The 20,132-nt window shown below is 41.0% G+C and overlaps 2 protein-coding genes across 3 annotated transcripts; one reads left to right on the top strand and one right to left on the bottom strand.

Moving 5' to 3' along the window:
* Positions 1 to 1,003: 1,003 nt before the first annotated feature.
* On the bottom strand, positions 1,004 to 13,673 carry kbtbd2 (kelch repeat and BTB (POZ) domain containing 2). The gene is made up of 4 exons (XM_042510616.2): positions 13,458 to 13,673; positions 9,835 to 10,394; positions 4,610 to 4,775; positions 1,004 to 4,289 (listed from the first exon to the last, which is right to left on the bottom strand). Exons 2-4 carry the CDS (start codon positions 10,005 to 10,007, stop codon positions 2,730 to 2,732), a joined length of 1,899 nt encoding a protein of 632 aa, XP_042366550.1. The 5' UTR covers positions 10,008 to 10,394; positions 13,458 to 13,673; the 3' UTR covers positions 1,004 to 2,729.
* Positions 13,674 to 14,339: 666 nt separating this feature from the next.
* LOC121960693 (bucky ball-like) lies at positions 14,340 to 18,903 on the top strand. Of its 2 annotated transcripts, none has more exons than XM_042510502.2 (7): positions 14,340 to 14,590; positions 14,692 to 14,832; positions 16,055 to 17,464; positions 17,563 to 17,664; positions 18,301 to 18,390; positions 18,485 to 18,538; positions 18,646 to 18,903. In XM_042510502.2, exons 1-6 carry the CDS (start codon positions 14,584 to 14,586, stop codon positions 18,514 to 18,516), a joined length of 1,782 nt encoding a protein of 593 aa, XP_042366436.2. In that variant the 5' UTR covers positions 14,340 to 14,583; the 3' UTR covers positions 18,517 to 18,538; positions 18,646 to 18,903. The 2 variants fall into 2 exon arrangements, with proteins under 2 accessions (XP_042366436.2, XP_042366435.2); XM_042510501.2 differs by having other exon boundaries at positions 14,344 to 14,590; positions 14,692 to 14,844.
* The last annotated feature ends 1,229 nt before the right edge of the window (positions 18,904 to 20,132 follow it).

Below are 20,132 nucleotides of genomic sequence, written 5' to 3'. Positions count from 1 at the left end.
TGTGTTAAGCCTTTTTAACACTAATAAAAGCCCTTTTTCTACATTAATTAATTTTAAGACTTTTGAAGGATCTGCAGGAACCTTGAAATAAATCAATAAACATTCTTTACGAAAAACTAGCGTCAGCACCAACACAGCCACATTTCAATAAAAACAAACGAAACACGGAGTCAGTTTCAGGAACGTTTTTGGTATGTTTTTTAATAAATTAACGTTCATTCAAAATACAGTGCCAAAGGAATATGATGCAGCCAAACATGCTAGTAAGGTTTGTCATGAAGCACCTGTGCTCATGTTTTTTTTTAAAGGTAGGAGGAAGTACCCCCCCTTCCCCTTCCCAACCCGCCCTCTCCACTACTGCTAGTGGTTGCCGGGACGTAGCAACAGCCGTGGGCCAGCCCTCTCCTCTCACAACCAATCAGCAGCAAGATTCCTCAATATTCACTCGAGAAAAATTAAATCTGATAGGAAAATGGATATCTACCCACAATCACACTACAGTAATGTTTAATATTAAATTAAAAAAAGACACTAATACAAAATAGACCTGGTTATTTTCCCCACACTAGAACAGTTGTCTTTTAAACATATGAAAAATATATATTTATTATATATATATTTCAGCAGCTTGGAAATTTAAAAAAAAAAAAAGAAAAAAAAGAAAAAAAAGCATGAGCCCGAAACCTACAGAGAGTGGAGTTGTGTGTGTTTGCAGAGACCCTTGTGGAAAGAAAAACAATGATCATGTGACGATGGATGGAGTGAGGTGTAAACTGCCGGCTGTGTGGAAGACCTGTGTGCAAACAGACTGACAGACGGGCTGCGGAGGCGTTGTAGTGGAGTCGGGGCGGAGGGCAGAGCGGTGAGGGCGGAGAGGTGACGGGCGACCGGACCTGCAGCCACCCTTTTTTTTAAACCCTCTCCGCCGCTCACTTGTTTCCCCCGTCAGCCCTCCGACCCCTCATCGAAAACCATGGCCCCTGTTCCTCTCGTCTGCGGGGCCTTTGTTTTTTTGTTTTTTTTTAAAGAAATGTAGATCCTGTTTTTAAAGGAACACTCAAAAAACTATCAAATACTTGTAAGCTTTAAAAGGCGGCTCTGAAATGTTTGTATTTTTGCTCATTTTAGGAGAACAGTAATTGCGTTTAGCCTGAATTCCAATGGAGACACAAAACCGCAGCAAGAAAATGTGTCTAAACTGGTGCTTAATAGCTTAAGTAGAGCTGCAACTAATGTTTATTGTCAATATTAATTCATTTTTTGGTCAATAAAATGTCAAAAGAGTTAATAGTGTCCATCACAAGTTACCAGAGTGACAACCAATGTCTTCAAATAGCTTGTTTTTTTAAAAAACAGTCCAAAACTAAAAGGATTCAGTTCTCAATGTTTTTCAAGAGAATATTTGATATTTATGCTGGAAAAAAAGAAAATGACAATTAAATTATGAAATTGTTGCCTATTTTTCTTCATTAAACCAAATTTGTTGTTTTTTAGTTTTGCATTTATGCTATTCCTGAACCAAAAAAATGTAATTCATTTTTGTCCAGGCTTTACAGAGATGTAAACTTAAAATTTGGGAACATAATGAAGGATTTTTTTTGACATTTTATAGACTATAGAATATATTTTTTTTAATTGACAAAATATTCCTGCCACAAGATCCAATTGCCAAAAACTTTCCAGAGCTTTCAGCCACAAAATGTGGCCTTCAGTGGATAGTTTTCTCACTTGTTGTAGAGATACCTTTATTATCACGTGACAACAATTCAGCTTAAAAGTTCATTATTGATTATTAATCAGTAGTTTGACAAAGCACCACATAATGGAAATTTTCTGGACCTTTTAGACATTTCTCGAGGCCTTCGTTTAAGGGTCTGCGTATGGAGTTTGACACGTGATAACGACTGAACCAACTCTACCAACTAGGCAAAGTGCATCCACTAAAGGCCATGAGATGTTGGTGAAAACGGCTGCAAATTTCTAATAACTGGACCTTGCTTCCAGGGTCTATATAAACCTTTAAACTTTAAATATAAATATGTCTTGTGCTGCATAAACTGCTAGAGAAGCTTTTTGAGAAGTTTTACAGAACATTTTGAGACTGGGTCACCATTGAGTCCAAGCTAAATATGACTGCTGAGCGCCGCCGTGGAGCAAACTACTAACTTTACAGAGAGCTTTTCAAGCCTCCAGGTGATGTTTTATACTCAAAATGACAGATTTACTACAGAGTATTCCTTCATCAGTGGTGAGAGAAGAGAAAAAGAGGAGAGGTGGGGGTAGAGAGGGAAGCTATGATCGGAGGAGGGGGGGCTAGGGGATTTTGGTACAGTTGCCATTGTCATTCCGAGAAGGTTTTACCAGTTAAGTGCATCATCATCCTCATCATCACAAAATCAGTTGACGTTTAGATTATCACATTGTAGAAACAGTATGACAGACTTGTAATAATATCTAACAGATGTCACGACTGACAAAATAAGAAAATTTTTTTTCAGATTACTAGTATTTTTGAGGGGCGTCTTTTCGAGCTTGTTTCAGGCTGCATCGCTTACCAGCAGCAGCTGGAACGAATGCGAGCCTCCAAAAGTCCAGAGATCCCTCCACGACACAGATAACGTCAAACCCTTTCATATCTTAGAGAAGTCACTGGCCCCCCCTTCGTGTTCGTCCCTCAGCGTTACAGATTCCTGGTTCAGTCAGCGAGGTAGGGGAGGGGAGCTTAAGAGCTATACGTGAGGGAGGGTCACCAGCTCCCCGTCAACCTCGAACTCCTCGGCTCCGTCGGGGGAGAAGAGGTAGGTTGGGGGTTTCCAGGGGGACTCCTCCAGGCAGGAGGGGTACAGCTTCCCCACCGCACAGCGGAAGTCCTTACCCAGATCCCAGAGCACGCGTTCAGACACGGGCTGCCGCAGATACCAGCGGTCCAGCTCCATGTCGTACTGATAGATAGCATACTTGGCTCGCTCGTTCATGTGGGTTTCACGCATGAAAATGCACAGTGAGTTGAGCAGCACCACCGCCCGAACGCATGGGTCCGAGTAACGCTTGGCGGGGATGTTGGCGGCCTGGCGCCACTCGTTCTTGTTCACGTCATAAATCTCCACGGTGACAGAGGAGCCGTCGATGGTGCTCGTGGGCAAGCGGATGCCAGAGTTGCTGACCACGTGGAGGCCGCCAATATAGAAAATGAGGTCGCCGAACGCGGCGGCGGACGCGAAGCAGCGGCTCGTCTTGCGCATGGCCATCTCCACCCAGGTGTCGGCCCGGGGGAAGTAGCAGTACATCAGGTCATGGGTCATCACGTAGATGCAGTCGTGCGCCACAACAGAGGTGCTCCAGTTCCAGGCGAAGGGCAGCGGGCTCATCATGCTCCACTCGTCCTTCTCGCAGTCGTAGCGCTCCACCGTACGCTTGTTCAACTCGCCTCCGACGTTATCTCCCCCTATTGCATAGATGTAACCCTCGCAGTAGACCAGCGAGGGCTTGATTCGGGCACAAAGCATGGGGGTTTTGGGCACCCAGGCGTTTTGCTGAGCGTCGAACCAAAAGAAGCTATCGACCGAGCGGAACACGGCCTGTAACTTTCCGCTCTTGCCGTGGTTGGTGATAGAGTTTTTGAGGGGGATCTGTCCGCCTGCGATGAACACATCGTTATCTGGTGTAACGAGCGTGCCCACCTTCTGCAGGTCTCCCGGCGGGTTGTTGAGCTTGTACACTTTCTCCGCTTGCGGGCTGTAACACACTACTGTCGTCGGCAGGGACCCTGACATTACGTATCCATCGCCCTGCGTTTCTGACATGGCCTCCATGAAGATCAGCATCTCCTCCTTCGTCATGCCTAACCGAGGTTTGAAGAACTTGGGCATGGACTTGTAAAGACCCTGCACCACCACGGACTTGTCGTTGGGCGGCAGACCCTGGAACCAGGCGCGTTGCGTCACCTCAGACAGCGCATCGATGCGGATCTGACTCAGCACGGACGACAGGTGCTGCGAGCGGGCCTCCATGTTATACTCCAACCACAGCATGGCCGCCTCGCGCACCGTCTCCTCCTTCTCCACGTTGAGGTTGTCGCTGCTCAGGACATCTATCAACAGCTCGTGGGAGAGCTGAAGGAAGGCCTCCTGTCTGTACACCATGGGGAACTTGTGCTCTACCATGCGTTTGGCGCTCTGCTTTAACTCGCTGCAGCTGAACAGGTCGCCGATGCTCAGCATGCGGACGCAGTTCTCAGCGTTTATCTTCTTCACCAGGTAGTCTCTGCACTGCAGCAAGACGTCCTCCACCTGAACAGAGGACAAGAGACAACAGTCAGAGGGCTGTCAGACAAAAATATTCCTCTTTGCATCAAGGGACACAGCTACAAAAACGGACCAACACCACCTCTATGTAGATACTTTGATTTGTGAATGATGTAAATTTAAGCAACCATAGTAGTTAAGAGATAATAATAACACTTTGAAGATAATAATAGAAAAGCATGGCAGATACTGTAGATGTCTTGATGGTTTAAAAGTAGAATTTAAAAGCTGACGTATGTGTTAGTCTGTCTCTCAGTACTTTTTTTTTTTTTTATTTTTACTTTAAAAAAAATGTTAGTATTGACCTGTAGGAAGCAGGCGGTCTCGTAGAGCGGCTCCACGGTGCTGTCGCTGATGGCCAGGTTGCCCGTGTAGGCGTAGGTGATGATGATCTGCAGGGTGGCCGGGTCCACGTTCCTCAGGTGGACGTGAGTTTGTTTGCTCTCACTGAGGCCGCTCATGAACATCGCCCTGCAGGAACGAGACGGCATCAGTGAGTCGACGCATGGACACAACAGGTTACTGCTTTTTATCAGCTGCTCCTTAAACAACTCAAGGTTCACATCTGGCCTGTTTCGTGTTTCAGCACAATCAAACCTGTTTCTGCTATTGGAGCTGCATCCATGGCAACTGTAACATCACTACAGGTATGTTTGTGTGCAGCAGAATGATGGAGATAAAAGTGGTGCAATGTTAGTGAAAAACTAATGCAGCAATAACAAAATACTAATGCAAGCTGCTCAAAACTATGCAACAATATACTATATGTTGAACTACTGTTCATTTTTTTATGTTAAATTCATATTCCTCAAAATCTGAAAATATCTAAGGTTTCTGGTCAACTTTTGTGGTCAACCAAAGACACACACAGCAGGTCAGCATTTTTAAGTTGGTGATCAAACCCCAAACTTAGTCTCCAGGTTCGCTGTTTTGCTATCCAGTTTTTCTTTTAAATAAACAGAGCCTCTTAATGACAGCTGGCCGCTCGCCAAAGTGGTTATAAAAACAGTTACCAAACAGAATCAGGGCACCTGTGATTGGCTGTTACTGGAATGCGTTCCCTGTGTAGTCCTGTAAACTGACGGTTACTGACATGATCTAAAACTGACTGAGTGTAACTGTATAATCCTGATATGTTTGTATGTAACAGATGTTTTCCGATTTTTGTGGTATTAGAATATAGTAAAATATTTGTTGTACAACCTCAAAAGTTACTAAGATGACAAGCAGGGCTGCATGATTATGGCCAAACAGAAAATGGTTATGCTAATCAATATTGAGATTATTTATTTTCATTATTCAGTGTATTTTGGACAAAATATTTTTACTGCACCTTCACATTTAAATAAACACAGCAAAGCTGCAAAGCCCTAATCAAACCAGTTTGATTAGGGTTCAAACGTTTAAATACTTGTGAAAGGTGTCTAAACGCAGGACAAGAAAAGTGATCCAGGTTTCAAAGGGTTAATCAATCAACAGCTTGGCCAATAAAACAGAGAGAGAAGTCGAAAATCCAAAAGACACTCAATTCAAGTCACTATCACAACAGAAAAGCAGCTATATTGACATTCAAAAAGCTGGTACTAAGTGAATATTTGGTGTTTTTTCCTTCATAAAATGACTTAAAATGATGATCAAAGTTATCATAAGTCACTTTTCTGAAAATGGTCGCAGGACTAAAAGTCATATTACAGTTAAAGGATAACAATATTTGAACATCCAGCTACCAGTTCTGTAGTTTTAGTGTTAATTTCCTATTTTTGAAAGTATGTATCCAAATCAAAACTGATAAGAAGCTCTTTTTTGTTTTTGTTCATTATAGCGTAGAAAACCAGAGGTATTCTCTTCTCAAAGAGCAGGACTGAACACTGCTGGTTTGTGTGGAGCAGATGTTCCTACTGACAGTTGTTGTACAGTGATTAGCATGTCCGCCGACTCAGTTTCCTCCCACTGAACGACAAAAAGTGACAATCAACACCTGGCTGGTGGGCTGACGGCGCTCAGCGTGGCTCCAGCTGCTTCTCTCCGCTCTGACTTTCATGCTGCTGCAGCCTCGGCTGCCTACACGTCCACGTTGTCATTCATCAGAGTGAGTCACAGCCTCTTTAACCTCTTTCGCCACATCCATTTCTCACATTTTGAGCATCTGTGGAACTGTTATTGGTTTGAACCGGCAATTTGCATTTATTATGGCGGTGTCTCTGGTGCCAAACGCTCATAACTGCAGCGACGCCTCAGTGCTGCACTTGTAAGAGAGAACATTTCAAATACTCGGCGTGTGATACTGTCTTTACTGTTTGTGTTTCCACTTTTCTAAGTTTCTGTCGGTGGCATCATCTACTCGCAAATGTTAACTATGCAATTCTTCGTCTGTTTATTCCATATTAGATAAAATAGCTGCTGAGGAATGTATCAACAAATCACTTCCCGTTTGCCAAATCATTTTTTCATGTTAACAGCTCCAAGGGAAGAAGAAGTAACGCTGAAACATTCAGTCCACGAATCAATTGATCATTTAAGCTCTTTTATCGGGGAAAATGTCAAAGACCATTTTCTCTTTATTATTATTGCAAGTCATTATTAAATACACTTGCCTTTTGGTTAAAAGTCATACAAAACATTTAGAGCAATTAGTCAATAAATCATTTAGTTGACTGACAAACAATTAACCTGCAAAAATATAAATAAAAGGTTAATGCTTTGCAGAATTTTTTCAATTTAAGGTTTTAAACATTTACGAGTTCCAACTTCTCTCTTTTTTTCTCCTGATATTTATTGTCTTATAGTATAATAAATTGAATATATTTGTGTTTTAAAGCATTGTTTGGCCCAAATGACAGATCTTTAGACATCATCTTAGGCTTTGGAAGCATGTGACGGGTATTTTTCTTAACTTTTCTGCCCTTCTGTAGACAAAACAATTAATCAGCATGATTTACCAATACTGAAAATAATCATTAGTTACAACTCCTAACACAGGCAGTTCACCCCAAAATCAAAAATCTAGACTGATACATAACACTACAAGTAACAGGACAAACTTTTTTTTAAATTTTGGGATCATTTGCAACTTTTTAAAAAATACATTTTAAGATGCTGCATTAGGCATTTTTTTTAAAAATGTTATACATGATGAGATTTTATAAACAAGATGATAACAGATCAGTGAATGACTGAAATCTTTATCAGTTTGGTTAACAGCTCTGCCCTCCTGTGTTGGGCTTTTTTTGGGGGGTGTGACTGTGCTAGCAAAACCTGCCAGGCCGTATTACGCAACCCTGCAGGCATACCCCAGCAACCCCCCTCCTTCGTCTTTCCTCTTTCTTCCCCTTTCTCTCCATCTCTCACCAACATCTACGTGACCAGACTTTCCTCTCCAAACACAAGCTCTCTCCAGAGTCCCCCCTCTCCCTGAGGCGAGGTGCTGCGAGGAGAGGGGAGGTGGAAGGAGAGGCAGCGGCGCAGAGAAGAGAAAAAAGGAAGGAGTAGCAGTTTAGAGGAAGCGCTGCGACACCTCTGAACCCTGCAGGGGAAATGCTTTGCATGTTCGCACCAGATAACGAGTGTGTGGGAAACAGTGGGGAAGATCGTGGAGAGGTGGGTGTGAGAGAGGCATCGAGTTGTCGGGACCTTTTCTTGGAATGCGTGTGTGTGCGTGCGGGGAGGGGTGAGACAGAGACGGCGTGTTCAAATGCAGCATGAGCTCCTGTCAAGTGCGGATGGACTCTTCCCAGAGCCGAGGCTGCTGCTCTGTCATATTCACCGCAGTGCACACACTTCATTATGCAATGTTGTGCGTACAAATGAGGCCTCCCGAGGGCCTTGAGGGGTGCGTCTGTGGAACTACAGGTTAAAGATTGCTTCATTTGTTCCGCAAGAAATATATCACAGACGGAATAAGTGGAGCAGAGGGGGCGACTCGAGCCCCAGCTTTCAAGGAAACACCCCCTCCCCCCGTTTTCCATCCTCCATGTACACTTGGTCTACGACGTGCAGGGCTCTACAGAGCAAGCAATTCACCCGCAACTGCACCGAAAAACTGATATGTGCGGACTGGAAAAATAATTTAGGCGCACAGTGTGAGAGTAACAGAAACACCTTTTTTAAAAACTACAAGGCTTTTAATTTGGAAGTGTGTGGAACTTTTCCACACAGTCATAGACAGATGACTTTCGCTTGCAAAACTATCAGTATCACTTGTAGACTGTATAAAATATGAAATTTTAATATAAACACACAATATGAAATCACACACATGCCTGTGTCGGCCGCTACTGGCTGCGCACCATTTCCATGCCGACGTACAACAACAGTGGGTAAAGAAGACGAATTCTGCACACCATTTAATGGATATCGCAGTCAGCAGATCCGCTACTAAATTTGAGTGGCGTATGTCACCATGACCACATGTCGAAAACAAACATAAACAAATGAAGGGAGACTGATAAAACAGCACGTTGCTCTGGCTTTAATAAAATCATGTTATACACACCACTGTCCATGTCCTGTCTGCCGACATGTCTGTTTTGTCAGCTAATGGTTACGTGGTTGCTGTTGCTGAATGACAGCTGTCCTGGCCCTCGCCGTTACGTGTTGATCAGTGCATCTCCCACTGAAATGAAGCGCAGCCACTAGTTCTGTATTATCATTCACCGTACGGGACTTCAGCTGATCTGCTACTAATCTGCTGTTAGCTAGTGTTGAATGCATATTTATGATGCCATAAAATAAAAATAAATTAAGATGGCAAACTCTCAAAAGCAGCGCGTTATCGCCACTTCCTCCGTTGATGCTTTGCATAATAAAAGCCCGACATAGACTCGACATATACACCATATAACAGCAGAGTGGACTTAACACATGCTGAAGCTGTGATGATGAGATGTTCAATATATTTAAATAATTTTGCTTCATATTTTGCGTAGGCCTCTTGTTTATGTTTGCTTTTAATATAAAACACTTTTATTTTAAGGAACTGTATTGACACCAATGTATATGTGAAACAAAAATTATAATTTTGGATCACTAAAATATACTTTGCTGGTGGATTTTTTTTTATCTCCACCACCTCATTCACAAAGTGTGGAAAAACGGTACTGCAGAATCAATACAATAAAAAGGAGGAGCAAAACGCATGCATGCACAGTATAAATATGTATACACTTGATTATTTAAAAAAATTCTGAAACATTTTGAACTCTGCTCCTAAATTTTTTCATATAGGAGCACATGAGCTGATTGTGAGAAAACTTAGAGCCCTGACGTGGTGCATTATTCATTGTAACTGTAGTAGGTGAGCGCTTATAGACATAACAACCACGCTGTGCAATGACAGCAGACTGTACCTACACCTCAACACAATGAGACTGAGGGAATAATTGATGGTTTTAAATCCATCATTGCATGGTGCATTATTCATTGAAACTGTAGGAGACAAATTCAGAACACACCACACAAAGCAAGGTAACAACAATCAGCCGTTAAAAACAGAAATCCCCGACACGAGTTATTCCACACCCGCAGCACTCACCTGAAATAGGAGCTACATGTGGCCAGGACCATCTTGTGACACGGGAACTCCGTGTCCTCCACCAGCAGCACAACGTCAGTCAGTAATTTCTGTTCGTAAAAGAACTTGAGCTGCTCCAGCAGGGAGACAGCGTAGTCCGTGTTGACCGGCCTGCGCTCACTGAGATCCGACATGGTTGCATCCCATGAATCGCGCCCCAGTTTTGAAAAGTCACACGGCCGGCAGAACCGGGCTCAAGCCAACCAGGAGAAAAAATGATCTTAAAGAGGATAAACAGGAGGAGGAAAGAGGGGGGAGGCAGCTCTTCAACACCTCCACTAACCCAAGTGGAGGTGTTCAGCTCCCGTGTGGGGAAAAATCGTGCTGTTTTGTTCTGCTGGAGCTCAAAGATGAGACGGCTGCTGCAGTCAGGAGTCCAGAGGAAAAGGTCCGGGGGTGAGGAAGGGGCCGCTTCCCCTCGTGGATCTATCTGCTGTCTGAGGTCATGCAGTGAGGCACTGGGAACCGGAGGTAGAGGGAGAGCACCACAACTGTCGCAACACTGCTACATCAGTGCTTGTCTGAAAAACACAGGAGAAAAACAAAAAGAGCAGTGAGGAGTCTAGAATCCATGGAAACCTTCAGAACAGAGAAATACTTTAGAGAGGAGCTGTTATGCTCATTTTCAGGTTCATATTTGTATTTAAAGTTTCTATTCAAACATGTTTACATGCGTTTATGTTCATTTTCCACATCCTGTCTGCGCTGGAACACCTCTATTCACCTTCTGACTAAAAGATAACCCCATCAATGAGTCCTGAAACCTAGAAATGACCTCCAAAATACTGTGTTTCAGGTTTGTCTTTTAAGGCTCAACCGATAACGAATTTTCAGGGCAAATGCTAATACCGACAACCAACATGCATTTACAATAAAAATGTATCATTTTGTCGTCTAATGTAATTTTATTGTGCTTTCCAACTTCTACTGCACGTCTGTCCGTCCTGGAAGAGGGATAGTTGCTCATTCAGAGGTTTCTACCATTTTTCCCCCTTAAAATTGTGATTTGTGATCATGGGATTTATAAATAAAATTGAAATTGAAAAAAAGGGACCATAATCTGAATTTTCCATCCTAATTCATTCATGCTTTTTCTAAGTATGCCCTCATTACAGTAAAGAGTAAACACTGTTTATATGACTATCTCTAACATAGGGTTCTGTTTTCATCAAATAACACGAGGATATTACACGTTGTGAAGATAAAACATAATCAATTATTTAAACCAACTGACTTTAAAGAGAACCGTGCAGTTAACTGGTCAGATATTAATCAGCTAATAGTAAAACATCATAAAGTTTCATTCAAACAAACAGACAAAAACACAAATTGTGTTTGGCTGTTAAGTCTTGAGCTCCTCTGCTCACATCCTAAATGACATTGGGCTTTTTGGCAGGTTACCACAACACAGAGCCATTAAGCCACTTTTACCATCAATGCCCTCAAGCTGCGCAGCTTTAAGCCACAACACCAAAATACCGCCGTCCACCATGACAGTCAGGCAACAAAGCACTGTGGAGATGACAGCAAGGAAAAATACAAATAAATGCTGATAAGATGTTTTATCAAGGTTGTGTCTGAGTTCAAATTTACAACCATCTCTCTCCGCCACACTGAATCAGATCTGTCGGATGTTGATACCGGCGACCACCCGAGACGACCCCCGATCCGATGTCATCTATTCGCATTAACACCTCTGTTGTTAACACGCCCTGCGACAGCTGTCAACATGAGATCCAGAATATCTTCCATTTCTGTCACGTTAGCGTGAGCAGTACAAATTTGAGGTGCTTGTACTTCACTTTTTCCATTCAATGCAACGTTATAGTTCTACTCCACTACATCTCAGAAATCAATATTGTCTTGTTACTGCAATAATTTGTCTGACAAGTTACTTTTCAGATTGGTTTTTCATGCCTGTCTGGTAATTGCTGATTTTGAATGTTTGTGACAAACTGAAGGATGAAGCTAAAGCTAAATAAACTCATTTAAATTCTTTATAGATCAGCTGGAAAATGCATCATCACAAAGGTGAATGTTTCATGCTGTCAGTCAATTTTACTGATAATACTTTCATACATTTTTATAAGGGTTTGAATGCAGGATTTTACTTGTAGAGGTATTTTCAGTGTGGTATTAGTACTTTTGCTGAAGGATTTGAACATTTCTTCTACCATGGAAAGTACCACATTTCAAAACCAGCCATCAGCACACACGAGGAAACACTTCATAAATAAAAACATTATAGCATCTAATATGTATAACATGTTATTATAAAGGGGTGTGGGGGAAAAAATAATGGTGTAGCTACACAAGTAAAGTAAAAGTACTTTATAATTGCACAATAACGGCATAATGCTTTTGGTCTTCTAGTTTTCATTTTATCTAATTTGCTTTTTGTAATATTTGTGGCTTTCACCCCTCTTGCTTCTGACTCTTGAGCCTCTGTAACATGTTAATGTTATGTATATCGACACTTCGCATTTACATTTTTTTGTCATTTGTTTCAACTTTATCCTGACTCTGTCCTTATTTTGTCTCGCTTATATTTGCTGATTGGATTTCTGTTGTTATGTTGCCTTCAGAGCATCCCTTTTCTGCTTTTGTATATTGTTTTTAATGGTACTTATTTTGGAATAAAGTTAGGAATAGCTGCACAATTTAAGTAAAAGTACCTCTAAATGTACTAAGGTGCAGCAGTGGAGAAAATGTGCGTTTCTGAATTGGTTAGTCCTGCAGTTTCTCATCAATATTTGCAGACTTAAGGTGGATGTTAGCATCGGTCGTTGCATGACACATCCTTTACCCAACGTTAGGCCATCTCCATACAGCAACTTCTTCAACGCTAGCTCCAATAGCTGGCTAGCTATCCTGCAGGCTAGCTGTACATTTGTGACTATTTTGCCCCCAAAACATGCTAACAAACGAGGTACTTCTATCGATAAAGGCTGACACTTGAAGTGTTTATTGTTAACATTTCTTTGGACTTGCCCGATACTGGCTGGCTAGCTGCGTTAGCACGTTACCGTTAACCACTATGTCCAAAACAAACCGTGTCTGCTGCCTAAAAACATGGCAAAGAAACACCAGACAGGCGGGCCTGCTGCAAAACTCCCCGAGGTTAGGTCGCCCGACAGACCTCAGCACCATCATCCACGCTGATATGCTTCAAAACACACGCTCAAACATCCCTCTTCTTTGATCAGCTCACCGATACACCTTATCAGCTAGCCTCGATGTAACGTTATATCGCTAGCTCGACTAGCTCCACTTGCTTGATTGCCACTCGCGGCAAGTTAGCAACTTTAGCTTCCCTGAGCTCCACAGTTTCAGGGTAACGTAGCTCTACTCTGGCGATACACACAAGCTGGTTATTATAAAGTCAGGCGTCTAACATCATCACCTCAGCTGTGAAATAGCTTCAGAAAGGACACGATGGGGCACAAACTCCGCAGCGGCCAAATTTAGAGAGCGGTCATGCTTGCTAGCAGACGCACAGCTAGCAGCAGGCTAACAGAGCTAAATAAAGCTAAAGCCACTTTTCAAGTTAACCCTCCGACAATCAAACGGCAAAGCTTCCTTACGGTGACTGCAGGCAGACTCCGCGCACTGTGAACCGTCGCGATGGCTCTTCTCGTCAGCAGAAAGTGCCAAGTAAGCTCCTGAAGCCGAATTTAGACATTAAACAGTTGTGTGCAAGCGCCGAGCAGCGGACAACCTCTCAGCGCATCATAAGCGCCTGAAAGACCAGAGGCCAAATGAGGATACTGCGCATGCGCCAAGACCGAGCGGCCTGTCCCGGTTCAGAGACGAACGGGGACATCTGATGGACAGACGGAGACATGACACAGTATACAAGTTTTTTTCCTTTTTTTTTTTAAAAAAAAAACAAAACAAAACAAAAAAAATCTATCTATCTATCTATCTATCTATCTATCTATCTATCTATCTATCTATCTATCTATCTATCTATCTTTTGTTTGTACATTTCACAAATTTTTTGTACTTTGAATTAAATGGGGAATCCTTATCATAAATGTTTGAAAAAATGTTTGAAAAAAGTGTTTCCCATTTATTGAAAATATTTAAATATGAGTTTAATGTCATGTTTGTCATTTTCAAGTATTATTTGAAATTATTTTCATGAATGAATAAATTATATTCCTATCATAAATAGCCATACAATGATTGACACGTTTGCCATATAAAAAGTGGCTCACTGCCATGAAAAAAAGGTGGCTTACTGTCTTAGTGAGCAAATGTGTGACTTTATACTTAATGTATATAAAGTTTTTCTCTTTTCTCCGTTAATCAGACATGTATATTTTCCCCTCACTGACTCTAGTTCTACGTATTTCTATTGTTTGTATTTTTTATCTCCACGTTGGGATTTTTATTTTTTGCATAACGTCTCACACAAACGCAGCCTGTTATCCTGGTGACACTCTGACTCTGGATGTTAATTTGCCTCCTCTCTGCAGCAGCAGCAGGTGTTTTCCATTTGACTAATCAGCGGAGGTGCTTCGGCTTTTCTGAGACGTCATGCGGACCTGAGAGTGAAAAACGTCTCTGCTTCTGTTTTGTTTATCGACAAATTTGACTTTAAAACTCGCCTTTAATTTTTTCACATTGGGGGGATGTTTGTTTGTTTGTTTTCTTCCCTCTGTGGTGTTTTATTTATGACAGGTTGAGCGAGCGCGTGAAAGAAACATGGACGGTAAATAGTTCCTTATAATTTAAATGTATCCATTAAATTAACTTAACTGTGCAGAGTTTTGTTATTTGCTGGGGAGTAACTGAAAGCGCTGCCTCCTGTAGATGGAAGCAAACAGCCACAGTCGTTTGGGAGCGGACAGCAGAGAGCTCAGCACCACAGACCTTTTTTCTACGTCCAGCCTGCGTCTCAACCTTTCTACCTCTACCAGCACTGGCAGATGAACAACCCGTACACTCACTACGGTGCGCCTGCAGGTATCATTCATCTGTCTTTTTGTTGTAATCACCCAGCAGTGAAGTAATAAATGCACATCCTCTGCTTAAATAAAAGTAACAATACCACAATGTACTCTGTTACAAGTAAAAGTCCTGCATTCAAGGCTACAAAAGTATAAACATCAAACTATAGCCTACTTAAAGTACTCATTATGTAGAATGGCCCATTTCACATTAATATATCCTTTATATTCTATTATATTTTATTCTGATTGGATAATTATTTTGCGGCTGGTAAATGTTGGTTATTTTAATACAGAAGAAATACATTTTTTGATGATTATATTTTGCATTAATATTCTAATGGGTTCTGAGATTGATCTTAACCTGCAAAGAACTAGTGACTAAAGTTACAGAATAAATATCATACTGTTAAAAGTATAGTATTTCCCTGTGAAGTGTGGAAAAGCATAAATCAAAGTACAAGTGCCTTAATTATTAAAAAAAAAAAAAAGATATTACTAGTATCCTATTTGTCTAGATTTGTTAAACTTGGATTGGGTAAATATTGGGAATCTTCCTTATGAACATCTTATTCCCTTATAAATAATGTGTCTTTTGAAATCATACATGGATATCATGCAAGTCAGTATATTAAGTATAATATGTTTATGTTAACTGCTTACTGTGTGAAACAAAGCTTCATCTGTTAAGTGAAATAATTATATATAATTGGTTTTATGATTATTGATAAATCAGGGAAAAATATACAGTGAATAAATAAGAAACTGCTTATGATCCCCAGTGACTAGAAAAAAAATGTTACAAATAGAATTACTGTGTTTTTCAATTCAATTTTTCAACTATAAATCCTAACAAGCAAGTGTGAGACTTGATTAATTTATTTTCCATCAGTTGATACTACTAACAGCACTATCTAATCTAAGTTCATTATACATACATATATATATATATATATATATATATATATATATATATATATATATATATATATATATGTATAATTTCATTCTAATTTCATTATATATATATATATATATATATATATATATATATATATATATATATATATATATATATATATATATATATATATAATGAAATTAGATTAGATAGTGCTGTTACAGTTCAGTCATAGTTCAGTAAATGTACTTAGTTATATAGTTAATATAACCTGTATTGATCGGCTGACACATCAGTTGTGTGCATTTATGTTTGTATTTCCCAGGTTTTAACTATGGCCGTCCCTGCATGCCTCCGTACCAGTACGTGCATTACCCTGGGTTTGTTTTCCAACACGCCCCGATTTATCCGATGGATTACAGGCGAGTGTTTGAGCCTCGTTTCCACGCTCCCAACTGGAGCAACGTTCCTCGCCATCAACAGCAGCAGCATCACTCGCAGCGCCGAGAGACGGCTTGCTCAGAGGCTCAAACTGACCCCAGCGACGCTATAACCAAACTCATCGAGTGCCTGGATAAAATCCGAGTCTCTGAGCTGCAGGGTGCTGAGAGAGAGCTCGACTCCGGGGTCGCCTCACAGTCTTCTGGGATGTTTTCACCAGGAGAGGAGAAGAAGAGTGAAGAGAAGGTTGACGTCCTGCCTCTAGTGCCTGATGCAGAGTCTCCGGCTGTGACCTTTAGTGACTCCACGACAGCGGTGTACGACGGCGAGTCCAGCCAGAGGAGTTTAGACGTCCTGAGTCCTCCAGGATGCTGGTCAGCGGGACTGGAAGAGGAGCTGCCTCTCGATAGCTCATCTGTTCACGAAGAGTGTCCTGAGATGGAGCAGCGGGCAAAAGACGAACACTTCCTTGAGATCGCAGAAGTCGCAGATATCCAGACAGATATCTCAACGACTGATGCAAGAGTTCTTGAATGTGATGCTGTGGATCCAATCTCCACTCAGCTGGCGCTTACAGAAGCTAAAAGTGGCGACAAGGTCTCAAAGACCGAACATCAGAAGGCTGAACCGAGCTACCAGATCCTCAAGCTGCCCTTTGAGAGCGCTTTGACGCCTGGAGGCGCTGCTGCCGGCCGCCTCTCCTCCCCTACTGCTCCCTACTACTACAACTACCTCTCCATGCAGACCACACATGAGCGCATGAGCGTCCTCAGCCCGTCTCTGGACGAGCTGTCCTCCAGAGATGAGATGTTCTCCACAGATCTGGACGATGCAGATCTCTTCCCCAAACACATGTACGCGGGCAGGAGGCTCGCAGAGGTCGTCAGTGGGTCTCCGAAAGCTGCAGAAGAAGAAGAAGAAGTGTGGCTGCCGGGTTCAAAGAGGTTCATGTGCGCCTGCTGCGGGAAAAATCTTGCTAAAGAGGCAGCAAGGAGCAAAGTCCACAGCTCCAAGGTGTACAGGGAGGAGGCCGGAGACTCGGAGGAGGAGAGCAGGTACAGGAGAGGGTGTGAGCAGCCGGTCAGAGTGGTCGTGAGGAAGCATTCAGCACCGAGGAGGCCGCATGCTGTCCCACTGAGACACGCTGCAAAACCGTGGTACAAAAGAGGCCAGTACAAAGATCCATCAGGGCCAGCGAACCAGGAGGAGCCTCATGATGTTTGTAAGCAGGACGCAGCTGATGGAGAGGTCGGAGACATGGCTGGAGGTGAGCTGCAGTGCAGAACGTGTCAGGGTAAGTTTATTTTCTTTAGTGGATTTTTAGCATATTTTTTTTTACTAATTGTGCAATCATGTTGGAAAGATGTACTGAATGTGTGATATTTTTCATAGACCGACTCTGCAGAGAAGATGTGACCACGTCCAACCAGGGCAGGTGGGAAGACGGTTACGTGATTCCCAGAAGGAGACAAATGGCCCCTCTGCAACGACAAGGTTGACTTTAGACACTCAGTCTCATCGTGCACTAACAAAGTTAACAAAGGCTCATTGTGCAACTCAACATGTGACAAAGAGCATTTAGCAATTAATTTGCCCAAACAACATAAAGGCCAACAACATCCACCAGCTTTTAAGATGACAGAGTCAGAAATACTTTATTGACCCTTTAAAACCTGGACAAAATATCACTCAAACTCACTGGAACTGGAAAGATACATAAAATAACTGCAAAAGGGGCAAAACAACCACAAAAACACACAAAATGCCCAAAAATATGCATAACAAAGTGTAGAAATATATGGATCATATTGCAGAATAGAAATACATACGAAATCAATAAAAATATGTAAGTATTAAATATTTAAAAAAATATAAATATATGCTGAGAAATTGTTAAATTTAAATGCAATAGTTCAAATATGAGTTAAATCAAAATATTAGATGCAATTTATAAATGCAGTGTTAATGCCAAATATTACAACATTGAATTATTGATGATTTATTTAAAATAAAATAATTTCGATAATAATGATTTATTATTATTATTATTATTGATTTATTTGATAAATGATGATTTTTTTTTTTCATGCTGTGCTAATATTTTATTCTGCTCATATATCCATGTGATAGAGATGAACACCCAGAGAAAAGTGATTTATCACAGGCCAAGAGACGAGGACAACGATGACGATGAGCCGCCACCGTTACACTGGGAGAGAGGTTAATACCTGATACTCTTTTTAGCACCATTTAAAACTGACTTGACTACCAGATTTCTTTCTATGTGATGCATTTTTTGCCCTGTCTTTGCCAGGCTCTACGATGAGAGCAGAACCAAGATGTTAATGTCCCCAAAGTGTGTTGAACTGTAGGTATAAATTACACTGAGGCGTCTTTGACAAAACTCAACATCATTATTATTATTTGAGACGCACTGACACACTCGTATTTTAATGAAATGTTTTCTCTCTTCAGGTCCCCCTGAATGGTGTAATTGTTCCAGGATAACGTGTTAGTAATATTTAGAGCACCAGGTGAAATGCACTGCACAGGAAGCCTCTTTATGTTTAGATAAAAGTATAAAAAAAAACTGTATAAAGTTTCTGCAGTGACACTGCCTCGCACTTTTCATGATTTATGAATTTCACAAAAAGGCAAAATGGGCTGAAAGGTTGCAGATGATGGTGAGCCATGGTTCGGGACCAGTCCAATAAAATAATGTCATTATTTAAACTCAGTGTTGAATCATTTTACATTATTTACACAAAATCCTGATTCTGAAAAGTGCATTTAGTGTGCAGAGTGGGTGAGTGTGAGTATTTGACACTGCACAAAAAAAACTATAAAAAACAATGTTGTTGCTAACCATTGACATACTGTGGGCTGTGATGATAAAAAAAATCACCTTGGCATGTAGTGTGATGAAAATAATCCTTTTTTGTTGCTTTTTTTCATCTAAAAACACAGCAACATCATGACAAAAAACTGTCATTTAAATGATTAAAATACTGAAAATTAATGAATATTTGCTATTTATGATTAGGACTAATGTTGATTTAAAAAATTAACTCTGAGAAGAAAATCACGTAATATTTTTAAAGCTTTATTTTGAAATTTTGTGTGCAGAGCAATACCAGTGCGTGTTATATTAAAAGGGGCCCTGAGGGTTAAAAGCAACAGTTTTCAAAGGGTTATGTCAAAGATCTGAGTTTTTTATACACTCAAAAGACATATTTCTCTCATGCTGGTCATAAATGTGTTAAAATGTGGTAAAATCCATGTTAACATTTATTCTGGCTGTCAGTGTAGTGAGCACTTCTTGAATGTCAGGTGTTGCACATCAAGGTGCTGATTAAACGGCATCGTTACTTCACAGGTGTGCTTTGGGATAGTCACGTCATTATAAATTCAATATATTTGGATTATTTTCTTTAGTATTTTTATTGTATATTTTAGGATTATATTTCTGTTAATTTTAAATAAAGAATAAATATAGTTTTCTGGACATTTCTCCCTATTTATTTATTTATTTTTATTTTTCAAAACAAATTTTGAGGTCATTTTCTTGTCATGTTTTACTAATTTCTTGCAATTTGTGGGACAAGTTTTTCATTTCCTTGCCTCCCAGCCCCCTACCCCAGGTTTCAAAGGGTTTAATTAAATGTATAAACCTCCTTTCAAGGGTTGTTTTGTACTGAAAGCATGCAGCCCAGAGTCCACATGCAGAAAGCCTCTTTAAACATTCGCACTGATTTAGCATCACTGATGGAGCTAACACATTGGCCTCACAGAGCATGTTTATTCTTCATGGATAATACCATACATAAACACTGCTCAAGGCTACCAAACAAGCTCATAATTGGCTCTTCAGGGGTAAAACCTGAAGTGATGAACATGTGCTTTGCATTTTAAAGGAGCTGGTTTTTGCTCAGCTCACCTGCAAATGACCCTGAAGGAAATGA

Source organism: Plectropomus leopardus, chromosome 21 (genome assembly GCF_026936395.1).
Source record: "Plectropomus leopardus strain MGB_pleo_1.0 chromosome 21, ASM2693639v1, whole genome shotgun sequence".
NCBI classification, from domain to species: Eukaryota; Metazoa; Chordata; class Actinopteri; order Perciformes; family Serranidae; genus Plectropomus; species Plectropomus leopardus.
The sequence above is the reverse complement of the archived record's forward strand: the minus strand, read 5'-3'. Positions and strand labels throughout refer to the sequence as shown.